Genomic DNA, 12,706 nt, shown 5'->3' with positions numbered 1-12,706 from the left:
GCAGCTGCAACCATCAAAGAATTTGATATGGAGTGAGTATGTAAATACTAAAACCCCGCATGTGGTATTTGATAAAGTTTATCTGCTTTTTAGAGATTGGGCTATCCCTGCTTGTTAACCTAACAGCTTTAACAGGTTATAAGAGACCATCCAATTTGGTAAAGAAATTCTATTCTTGGAAGGAGCACCAAAAAAATGTCACATACTGGATGTGACGCCTCTTCCACAACAATTGAAAGGAAGTTCGAAGTCAATACAATACAATAATTCATGGATTTGTAAACCATCCTTAGAAGGAGACAACGCAGAATCAATGCCCATATGCTCATCAGGCAACAAATTCTGTATCTACCTGATCCTGCTCAAAAAGAGCAACTAATTACTCATCCTCTTCCTCAGAAAAAGTTTTAAGGGCCACCAATCTGAGTTGCAGATGCATCTGGTCAAATTGGATCCAAAGATTCCTCAGCTGGATCCTTGTCAATAAGGATGTCACTACTTCATCAATAAGGTGGATGATTCAAGAACTCTCATGGGGTAGTCCAATACAGTCACTGAGACCAGGAAGGCCAGTCTCTCCAATAGATGGGATCTGGGAACATACCTATACGATTAGAAGACACAAATTGTCCAAAAGATTGAGGAAAGCTAGAAGTAGGTGGCATATATCTGGATGGTTCAGATCTTTTTAACTCTTTCTCCATCCTCTTCTAACTGTGGATCCAACTTCAGTTCCACTATGAATTTTACCAGAGAGAGCAATGGCACTGGAGGATGCAGAGACATAAAAAGTGAGAAAGATTTGCCTGGAGATCCTGTAGGAGTCTTAGGAGGAGGTAAAGATGGATCTGGAGAAAGGCTCATAATATCTTCCTCTTTACCCCTCCTTTCAGGTGAAGGAGATTTAGATATCAGAACCAATGAAGTCTCTCTTTTCCTCTTCCTCATCCCAGATCTGATGAACACTCAGATGCTGAACGGTAACACTCATCTGTCACCACAGCAATAGCCATCTTTTGGATCTGGTATCAGCACCAGAGTAGGAGTGGGCAATGATGCCACTCTGACAGGCTCAGGCATCACTGGATCTGAAGAGAGACTCCACTCCATTACCCTGGAACGTGAAACCAATTGCAGAACTGATTTTGGTCTCAGAGTAGGAACTGCAGAAGACACATCCATATTGGATGGATCCAATAAATCTGACCCATGGGATCTGGCACAGCCAACAGAGGCTATCTTCACCCTCATCTTTTTCCGAACCAACATAATTGGAATTGAGGCTTAATCATAGGTTCCTTTGTTGTCAACTGACCTGACTGTGCCTTCAAACACTTTACCAGCTTTAACAGGAGGCTCTGATAAAACAGAGACAGAAGCCTGAACCAGCAGACACATACATCACGGAATTCTTTACGCACCTTAACCTTACTAGATGAGGCGGTCAGAGCTGAAACAAGCCTAAATCTTCAAATCAATCTCCTACAGCCCAGAGGCTCGGCAGCTCCCTTAGTCTGGAACACCCACAGTCTATTTTGCCTCTCCTCATGCACTTTAGGTGTAAGAGTCTGACAAACAGAAGGAGAACAACCCTCACCAAGGCACTTAGAGAATGTCTACACTGCATTTAAAAAATCACTGTTGGCCCATGCTCATGGGGCTCAGGCTAACGGACTGTTTAATTGTTGTGTACATGTTTGGTCTCAGGCTGGAGCCCTAACACTAGGACCCTGTGAGGTGGAAGGGACCCACAGTTCAGGTTGCAGCCCCATCTCAAACATCTACACCACAATTAAGCAATTTAGCCTGAGCCCAAGTCAGCTGACACAGGCTAGCTGTGGGTTTTGTTTGCAATTTAGACATATCCTTAAGGTAATCAGTGTGGTCATTTGGTGCTGGAAAGATGGTTGAGCAGGATAAGTGTCTATTAAATCCTGAATTTTTCTTCTTCGGTTTCACTGTCACACAGAAACAAACAACTATACTAAACTAACTATAACTACAAACCCTAATTAAACTAATATTTCAAGTTATCAACAATTATCTAAAACATTAGTAAGAGGAGAAAGACCCTCAGATCTCAAGGCCAGTGGTTCACTTCCATCTGGCACAAGTAGTTGGAAGGAACTGATATGGTAGAGGATATAGCATCCCCTTAAATAGTCTTGCCCTTGGCATGTTCAAAGATGCTGAGAGGAGAGATTAGAGTGAGTGCATGTGCACCATAACTCGCACTGCCTGGAGCAAGTTCTACCACTGTGCTGATTGCTGCAGCCTATTACCCATAACAGGGAATATTCAGAACAGGAGGCGGAGGTCTTTCTCCACCCCCAGGCGGGGGTTCTTCCGCGCTCCCGGTCGTTGGCGGCAATTCTGCGGTGGGGGGGGTCCTTCCGCGGCTCCCGGTCTTTGGGCACTTTGGCGGCGGGTCCCGGAGCGAGTGAAGGACCCCCCGCAGACTTGCCGCCGAAGACCCGGAGCGCGGATGGACCCCCCGCTGCTGAATTGCCACCGAGGGTGGCAAAATGCTGCTCTCCCCAAATCCTAGTGCCCTAGGCGACTGCCTACGTCACCGAAATGGAAGCGCCAGCACTGATTCAGAGCCACACAAAGAACAACCTAGAATACATGACAAGAGTGCTCTTCTATTAAAAAGATCAAAATCAGTTAAAAAGCAATTTATGAAATCAGGCTTTTAAATGATTTTTTAATAAGAGCAATAAAACTTACATATATTTGAGGCTTTTAAAGAATTATAGCTATTATGCTGACTGCTAACTTCCAAACTGCATTGGGGAACCAATTCCAATTTCATTGAAATCAACAGCAAAATTGCATTGATTTAATTGACAACAAGATCACTCTCCAGATATAGATTCTCTCTCTTTATGACAAAGTTACTTTGTTTGAGTATGCCAAAAGTATAAAGGTCTATTCTCCCAAGATCATTGATCAGAGCAGAGAATCCACAAAATATACCATTGTATAACCTAATGTCTTATTGGTAAAAGAGCTAGCATAGTGGGAAGAGAGAAGCCTCAAAATTCTAAAGAGGATAGCAGGTTGAAAATTGAATCAAAAATATGAATCTCCTACATTGGATTATATTGAAACGTTTGACAGTTGCTCATAAAGTGTAGCAGCAGCAGCAGTAGTCGTAGAAGAGATTTCCTTTATACCCACTTAGTTTCATTAAATCAATGGACATCTGCATGGAGCAGCTTCCATAAGTGGGATATCTAGTGTGCAAGTTTGTGGTCTGTCCACTGCTATTTTTAAGCCATTGGAATGAATCACTGTTTAAAAAGTGAAGACCTGAAACGAACAGAGGGCAATAGCATTCACAGGCTGCCACTTAGCTTTGCGGTTTTAGTTGTTACTGTTGTAACTAAGTCATTGCTGGAGTAAGTTAAACATCATCAAGGACATCTAAATGTAATCTAGTTTCCAGCCAAAATTTGGGGATATAGGGTCTTTACTGCCATGTGGTAAATTTTATTTCAACAGTAAACAGCTGTTTTTCTTCCATTAGCGATTGTAATCATCTCTAAAAGGGCAGCACATTACCCAAACAGTCCGATTCTCCAGACTAGCCCCATGTGTAATACTCAACTTTTTCTGGTGTAACAGTACACAAATTGGAATACTCCACTCACTTAAAATACTATATTGGAGAATTCTGATTTTGCAGAATTTTATACCCCATTTTGCACTGGTACCAATGACTACACAAGGTGCAAGACAATGGAAAAAAAAATCATGCCCAAGGCCTCTAATCTTGACACAAAGTCTTCTTACTATGATTGTGTTTTCACCTGCAAAGCTTTGACTCATAATTCTCCAATGGCAACAACACACACTGTGCCTACACTTAGCGGCAGCACGTAACATATATACATGGCATTCCTGCTTAGCACTGGTATAAAAAGCACTGCCTCACAGTCTATGTTGTTTAACAAGTAAAGACATGCCAAAACATTAGGGTATATACCCTACACAGCTGCCTACATGTCCAAGCAGTTCCCCCACCTCTACAATACTATTTTTAGCAGCGTAGAGTCCTGCTGCCTCTCCGCTGTTGGAAACTTTCCCCATCACAGAGAAAGGCTCTGGCAGCAGGGACGCAGTGGGGAAAAGCTCCAGAAATGAGGAGCTGCTTGAGCCTTTCCGTGCCATAGCAGAAAGGCTCCAGCAACAGCAAAAGGTTCTGGCAGAGGGGAAGCAGCAGGGAAAGACTATGAAAGCTCCCTGTCACCAGACCCTTTCCCTGCTCCAGTGAAAGACTCCAGCAGCAAGAGAAGTTGATTCTGGAAACTTTGCCTGCTGCCTCCCCCTGCCAAAGCCTTTCACTACCTGCTTTTCACTGCTGTGTGTAGCTACACATACCCTACCTGGCTGTCAGTGTAGACAAGGCCATAGTAGCAAAAATAGCTGAACCGAGTCTACACTGCAACTTCCACTGTTGCCAGTTCTGACGCAGCTACATGAATGGAGAATTACAGCTCTACATTTTTGTTACTGTCCACAAGACCTGTGTGTAAAAATTCTGAATTATTATTGCACTTACATGATCCTCTAGCTCTGCCTCTTTCTGTAGACATAAAAAAGCAATGTAACCAAAATTTATAACATTACAGAAGCATGCCTCCACTGAGAAGCAGATGTTCATGAAGTTTTGACATATGAACTCTCTAATTTCAGCATGGATTGGGGTGAGTCAGACCTGTACTCAAAGAAGGAACAGTTACTTACCTTATAGTAATAGTTGTTCTCTGATAATGTTCTGTACATGTGGATTCAACTTATGATGTGCTGTCACCCTCCACGTGAGTTCAGAAGTTTTATCAGAGGTGTCTACTAGGGGTCGTGCATGCATCCATCATGTCCTCACACTCCAACGGCATGCTTGGAGGGCACAAAGGGCAGAATGAGCTTACCCACTGTTGAGTAGTTTGTTCGCTGCCCAGAGTCCCATGAATAGTCTCCGAGCTGCGGGGATGGAACACTGGTCATGGGATCCAAATGCAGAACACCTCAAAGAACAAATAGCTACTATAAGATAAGTAACCATTTCTCTTTCTTTGAGTTCGTGCGCATGTGAATCTTACTTATGATGTTTAACTAGCAGATTGATGTTCCAGATGGTAGGAGGTAGGTGGTTATTTGAAAAAGACTGAAGACCTTCTCTTTCAACCTGAGTATTAGGCTCTAGATGCTGACACCAGAGTATAATTGTTGGTAAATGTAGGCACTGAGGACCGTGTAGCTCGTCTACAAATTTCAACTATTGGAACACTACTGAAGCACACTTATGAGGTAGCTTGGGATTTAGCAGAATGAGAAGTCACTGGAACTGGATGTTGTAGCTTATTAACAAGGTATGAAATCTTGACACAGTCCACAATCCATTTACATAATTTTTGAGGGGGGACTGGTCTAACCTTTGATAAATTGCCATACATGATAAAAAAAGTCTAGGAAATCTCCAGAACAGTCTCATTCTATTAAAATAATAGAGACTCCCTCTGTTATCCAAGGTATGTAACTTTCCCTCATCAAGGGATGAATAAGGCTTTGGAAAAAATACAGTAAGTGCATATATTGACTAATGTGAAAGTCACAAACAACTTTCAGGATAAATTTAGGGTGAGGCCCCATAGTTACTCTATCTGCATTAAAAAAAAATGGAGATTTGACATGAGTGCTTGGATCTTACTTACTCTGCACCCAGAAGTAACTGCCACCAAAAAATTCACCCTTAATGATGGAGGGAGCAAGATGAAAGGGAATCAAATGGAGGTCCCATTTGTGAAGAAAGGGCTAAGCTCAAGTTTCACAAAAGTGGTATCTCTCCTACTGGTGGAAACATCTGCAATAGCCCCTTCAGACTCTTTGTGATGGTTCAATGGGAAAACACTGAGGAACAGTGAACAGGAGGAGGAAAGGTCATAATTGCAGCACAGAGAATTTTAAATTGAGCTAAATTCCAGGCCTGATTACTGTTTTTAAAGCAATAGAGAGTCTAGAATGAATGGAATAGGATCAACAGGATCAAGTTGCCTCACCTTCACCAAGAAGGAAAAATGCTTCCACTTAGCTGTATAAGTTTTCCAGGTTGAAGATTTTCTACATTCCATGAGGATCTCCTGGACCTTGGCAGAACTCCCCCTATTTGTTGACATTAACCAGACAGTCTCCATGCTGTCAGATGAAGAGATGTTTGGTCCAGATGTAGTATGTGCCCAGAATCTTGAGAGATGTCTATAAGGAGTGGGAGAGTTATGAACCAGTGACTGGAGAGATGCAGCAGTTCTGGATACCAGAACTGTTAAGGCCATGGTGGACCCACTAGGATCATTTGAGCTCAGTCTTGTCTCACTTTCCTTAGTATCCCGGGGATTAACAGGAACAGGAGAAATGCATAGACTCGGTGATCTGACCATGTAATATGAAATGTATCTGCTAAAACATCTTGTCTGGCCCTTTCAACAACAAAACAGAGGGCACTCTCTGCAATCTCTGGTTGTAAATTTGCAGAAACCAGTGTCCTGAATACTCTGCTAGTACTGCATCTTTTAAAGAGCATTTGTAGGGGGATGAATTCTTTTTGCTTAGCTGATCTGTCAGGGGGTTCAATTCCCCTGGAAGATGTCAGAGCTATACGGTGAAGAATGCACCATTCCAACAGTGAAACAACCTCTTGATAGGTCATCTGATTTTATTGCCACTTGCTTGTTTAAGTAATACATTACTATAGAGCTGTCCATCAGCATGTATACTGCTTGGTGCTTTAAAAGAGGTAGAAACTATTTGCAAGCCTGGTGAATCACCCTCAATTCTAGGATGTTTATGTGAGCTGACAAATCTCCAGATGTCCACAGACCACAAACGTGGAATTGATTTAGATGTGCACTCCAGTCCTTTCTACATGTGTCAACAATTAACGGTCTTCATGGGCATTATCCGAATGGAAGAATTCTCAGCAAACATTGTTTGGATCTAACTACCAGTGAAGAGACAACAGGATTGTTACTTGTTGATTCATACTGTGGATGTTTGGACTGAAGAGGTCTCAGTCTGGCGAAAGGTGTCATATGAGCACATGAGGCCATTCAAGATGGCAGACCCTAATGAGAAATTCATTCTAGGTTACTTAAGCTGAAGCAATATCAGAACCGGTAGCAATTATCTTCAAGAACTCATGGAGGAATTCATAGTCAAACTGGGCAGGCAGATATAATGGAGTCCCACAAGGGTCAGTGTGGGTCCAGTATTATTCAATATTTTCATTATTCACATGGATAATGGAGTGGTGAATACACTTACAAACTGCAGATGACACCAAGCTGGGAGTGGTTGCAAGCACTTTGAAGAACAGGATTTGAATTTAAAGTGACCTTTACAAATTACAGAATTGGTCAGAAATCCTCAAGATGAAATACAATAATGACAGGTGCAAAGTGTTTAACTTAGGAAGGAAAAATTAAATGCACAACAAAAATGGAGAATAACTGACTAGGTGGTAGTTCTACTGAAGAGAACTGGGGGTTATTGTAGATCACAAATTGCATATAGAGGACACTAAGCTGTTCTGACTTTCTGCTGAGGAGCAGTTAGAAGGAATTGTGGGATAGGTGGGGTTGCTCTGCCCTTTATGCCCTCATGGGGGAATGTGTGTGTGGGGGGAGGTGGGGGTGCGGGGAGCACTAGTGATAAAACTTCTGAACTCCTGGATGCTGTGGGGAAACAAGCACACCTAGTGGGAGCTATATGCACAGGAACTTGAAGAAAGCTAGTTCCAAATCCTCTCTCATACACAAAAGTGTTACTTCGGACGAACACAGCCTTAGTTGCATAATTCACACAAATTATACCATGTCAGAAATCCATATTTTCTATTTTTTTTAGTTCTTGCTTTCTATAAATACTAAATGTTTTCTGGTGAACAGAATATTGCCTTTCTTGGGAACACAAACTAAATACATTTCATATGAGAATTTCAAATTTAAAGTAAGATAGATCTAATTAAAAGCTATTGTAAGATTAACCCTTACCATTTAATGCTGAAAGATGGTGACAGTCCCTGGAAACAGGTAACTCAGTAAAAGATTAAATATTCCATTTTTACATTAACATTTCAGATTTAAGCTAAGCTAGAAATAATTAAAGACTGTTAGAAGATTATTGCTTACCATTTAACATCAGAAGATTGTCAGTCCCTGGATGTGGATAACTCAAGCGACCTTAAAAAAAATAAAAAAATAAAAAAGGTACTGTGATTTTAGTTATTATGCTTAAAAAAGAAGAAAAATCACTGCCTACAGTTTAAACATATACTGTATTTTCATTCTGCCTAGGGGACACAAAGAGCTAATATTTAACTCCAAGCACATTAGCAACAATACCCTTGACCCAAGTTAAAGTTGACAAGAACAAACTTCTTAACCTTAATTCTCTGGTCATAAGATCTGCAGTGTGCTTTTGGGATCAACTCCAATAGGATAAAGCCACTTTTTGTTTCATGCAACCCAGAAATAGTGCTGGCTGCTCTAGTACTCTCTTTCATACACATTGTGAAAACTTGTTCACATGCACATTGTTTAGCAGAGTCTAATTTTTTCAGCTTGGAATTTCTCCACTGCACCAATGTATCAAAAATCCTGTTATGAGTTCAGATTAAAACATTTAACTTGCTTTTAATGGATTTATAATTACATATTGTTGTACTTAATATAATTGCTGCATATATTGTTCTTCCTACTAAGTTAGTTTTACAAAACCAAACCAAACCAAAAATGTTTCAATTACTGAATTTTTTTAAAAAGCCTTTAGAATGCTAACATTCTTTAAAGTTTCTTGGAGATTCCTGTTAGCTAGTTCATGGATTAAAAATATAAAATTATAATACACGAAAGTGTGTTAAAGTAAAAATTATAGGAAATCCTCATGTACTCACACCAGGATTTAAAAATATTTATTGCAGCAAATAGGTCTCGGCAGTTAAATTTCATGTTTAAAGTGCATAGAAAAAATGTCTCCTCTTTCCAATCTCCTTTTCATTAAAAAAGAAGTTTTCTGTTCACAGGAAGCTGCAAACATGACAGTACTGCAAACCGACCTACACAGAAACTTACAATAGCTGCTCTGTTTAACTGCAACATGCCTTAAAGCACAAGTAAAAAAAATCCCAACATATCCATATATTTTATTGCTATTAAAACATTCTTGCTTTACTATAATCTGAAATCATATATTTTTAATTTGAAAATTCATCATCATCATCATGCTGTAACCAGATGATTGCTGAGACAATGAAGGATCCAATCCTGCAGCCCTGTGTATGTGGAACTCATGCTGATTTCAGTGGGAGTTGTGCATACAGAGGACTCAACTACTGAGTAACTTTTATTAAAAGATTTTGTGCATCCTTGTACCTTTAAAGCATGCATGCATACATACACAAACCAGTAGCCACCCTCACTTTCAAGCTGCCTAACACTTCCCACTATAAGAAAAATTCAGACTTTTTTCCTTTGGAAAACTAAAGCCTCTATGGTTTGCTGCAGGACCTTGAAATTTGGCAGGGGGATAGTCCTGATGCCCAAGAAGATATCTTTGTGTCCCAGAAAAGCTTTTTGCTGAAAATCTGTTCAGATATAATTTGGTTTTGGCCTTTTTCTTTAAGAAAAAGAAAACAAAATGCAAAAATTACGTACCAAAAAACTACAAAAAAGAAGAAAGTTGATTATAAAGTCAAGTACTCAGAAATGAGAAAATACCAGAATTAAAGCTTCCTTATGTGCATTATGATACAGTTTTTAATTACATTACTACATACTACTTTTTCCATAAGTTCCCCTCCTCATTCAGTGTACAGAATGCATGGTCCTAAAGTGAATGAATCAGGATTCCATAGGATCCCTGACTCATTTACGTTAGAAGTTGAAGGTGTGTGGTGAATAAGGAAGATGACCGCAGAAAGAAAAAGGATAATCTTGCGGTTAAGGCACTTGATTAACACCCCCACAGAGCTCTGTTCTATCCCTAGCTTTGACAGACTTCAAACATAATCATGAGCAAAGCACTTAAACAAAAAAAAAATTTCCAGATGTACTTTATGTTCCTCATTTTCTGGGTCAAATATGAGACAACTGAAGTCCACTTTTCGGTTGTGTTGAGCATTCACAACAATCAAAGTCAGTGGGAGCTGTGGTTGGCCAGCCCCTCTGACAGTAAAGCAGTATGTTCTGGAAAAGTGAGCACAGAACTGAAAGTGAGGCAGTCCAAAATTCTAATTTTGGATCTGCTACTGATTCACTGTGTGAAATTAGGCAAGTCACTTGGCCTTTCTGTCTCAGTTCTCCAGTGCTAGTCTGTAAGAGGGGGATAACACTCATCTGTGCTCAGCCACAGGGTTGTTGTGAGGACTGATGAATTAGTATCTCTACAGTACTTTGAGAACATCAAGTGCTATAACACAATCACGTCCCTGGGTATATCAAGTTGGGTACTCCAAATTCGTGGACAGTTTTGCAAATTTACTCTTAATATTCCTGTGCCTCAGTTATCCCTTTGTAAAACGGGAATAATACTTTCCTTGAGATAGAACGGAGAGAGAATTTAAGATACTACATTGCTAAGCCCCATAGACCAGTTTATGATGAAATGAGTAACTTCATTTTTTGTGTAGGGTTGGGATGGTGTTTGTTTGAAGGAGGATAAAAAGAAATATAGAATGGTTATCTTATTCACCAAGCCCCATTCGGCTTGTGCATTGGTTGGACAGGCAACCTTAATTTGGGCATTTCCTACCTTTGGAGAGCTTGACTTTGCAACCCTAAGAACATTTTTAACATAGCATTTTTGCATATATATAATTATTATTATAGTTTGATTTTTTCAAGTTCTTATGTGTGGGCAAACCTCGGCACTCGCAGGGAATGCAACTGGTTTAATGGGATTATGTGTGGACGTACAGTTTTTCCTGCATGAAGTCAGTTGCAAGATCAGGGTTTTGTTTTTTTTAAACAATTCTCCAATTTCTTTTCAATGTTTTTGAAAGTGGATGTTAATACAATACAATTATGTTCTTATTAAATGCATGTTTGACTAAAAAGTCAAAGAAAGTTTAAAGAGACACTGTCAATCTGAAATCAGTCAATTAAAAAAAGCTAAGAGAAGATTCAGGTACTACGTTTTCCCATTTCTCTCTATAAACTTTTGTTGTTTTTACAGCCATATTTTCCTATTTTCAAAAGTTTCTCTTTACCCTAATGATACATGAAAGACCCACATAAACAGAGCTAAGGAAACTGTGAACCCAACCTCACAAAGTTCTGTCAAATATATAAAGTAAAAAAATATTTTTTTCAAGTCTCTTTCAGTGATAATATGTAAAAAAAAATTCAGGTAATAGTGCAATTTTAAAATTGTTATCTCCTTAAGATTATTCAGCAACATAACTTGGTGGTGTGTTGTGTATCTTGTGTATTTTATGAAGCATAAAACGTGCAACAACACTGCTAATGTTACGAGAGCAAAATTAACTTTTAGTAGAGACATTAATATTTGAACTTCCAATCTTACTGTTGCACTAATGCTAATCTTTTTTTTGCAATTCATTTCCTAAGTTCTATTTCCCTTATGGTGGAAAAAAATATATGTAAGCAGAGTCAGGATAAGCTCTACCCTGACATCTGGTGGAAAGAATTTCAGAGAGTGTATTTGCATAGGCACGCCTACCCTATCCCAGACTGCTGAGCTGTGGGACTGCTTGGTGACAAATGACTCACCCTCAGTTGGGTGGTACTTGCTAGACAAGGGACATGGGTTCCAAAACCCAGTGAATTGAGAGAGACTGGGGACAGGTATCTGTGCCTGGTGGTGCAGTTTCCTTGTGGAGCCAGAAGCACCAGTTCCACCCCCTCCTCTCTCCACTGTGGAATGTCAGAGTTGATTTTTTTTTATTCCCTCAAGAATCTAAATACAAGCTACTGAGCTGAATTCACTTTGGGCTAATGGTGCACTAGCATTGGGGCTCCCCCACTAAGAGCTGAGATCACTAAGAGTTGAAATCACTAAAGAGCTGAAATAACTGAGCTGAGAGCACTGAGTACTGTGCTAACTAGTGGGGGAGCCTGAAGATATACTGTGGAACAGAGCAGCTGGCGGAGCGGAGCAGTTGCGGGGACGGCTGGAGCGGATCACGGGACAGCTGGTGGCAGCAGCACGGCTGGCAGAGCAGAGTAGCTGTGGGATGGGTGGAGTGGCCCACAGAGCGAGCGGAGCCGAGCAGTTTGCAGAGCAGCTCATGGAGCAGAGCAGCTGGTGGAGCGGAGCAGTTTCTGAGGACGGCTGGAGGAGCAGAGTGGAGCGGCTGGTAAAGCGGAGCAGTTTGTGGAGAAGGCGGAAGCAGAACCCACGGAGAGGCAGGGCAGTTGGCCCTGGACCACGTAAGGTGCCCCTTTCCAGGCTGGGGGGGAGGGACCTCTACAGATAAACTCTCGAACTCTGGGGTGGCATTGACCAGAGACTTTTGGGTTGTTGGACTTTGGGGTGATTGGACTTAAAACCCTAAGGGGAAAAAGGACAGTGCCAAACGTACTTGGAGGTGGGTTTTTGTTTGTTTATGGTTTGTGTTATAACCCTGTTTGTGGTGTTTCTCCAATGGGATGCCGCACTGATTCCTTCCTTTATTAAAAGGATT

General features: G+C 40.7%; 1 protein-coding gene across 5 annotated transcripts in view; it reads right to left on the bottom strand.

The window, feature by feature from the left end:
* The window catches only part of CPEB2 (cytoplasmic polyadenylation element binding protein 2), a 99,578-nt gene that overhangs the window by 57,600 nt on the left and 29,272 nt on the right, over positions 1–12,706 (bottom strand). For all 5 annotated transcript variants that reach the window (XM_030564418.1, XM_030564419.1, XM_030564421.1 and 2 more), the window contains exon 4: positions 8,193–8,243. In XM_030564418.1, coding sequence (XP_030420278.1) covers positions 8,193–8,243 — 51 coding nt within the window. The remainder of the gene's footprint in view (positions 1–8,192; positions 8,244–12,706) is intronic.

Source organism: Gopherus evgoodei, chromosome 5 (genome assembly GCF_007399415.2).
Source record: "Gopherus evgoodei ecotype Sinaloan lineage chromosome 5, rGopEvg1_v1.p, whole genome shotgun sequence".
Classification (NCBI taxonomy): Eukaryota; Metazoa; Chordata; order Testudines; family Testudinidae; genus Gopherus; species Gopherus evgoodei.
This window is presented reverse-complemented; position numbering and strand designations above follow the sequence as displayed.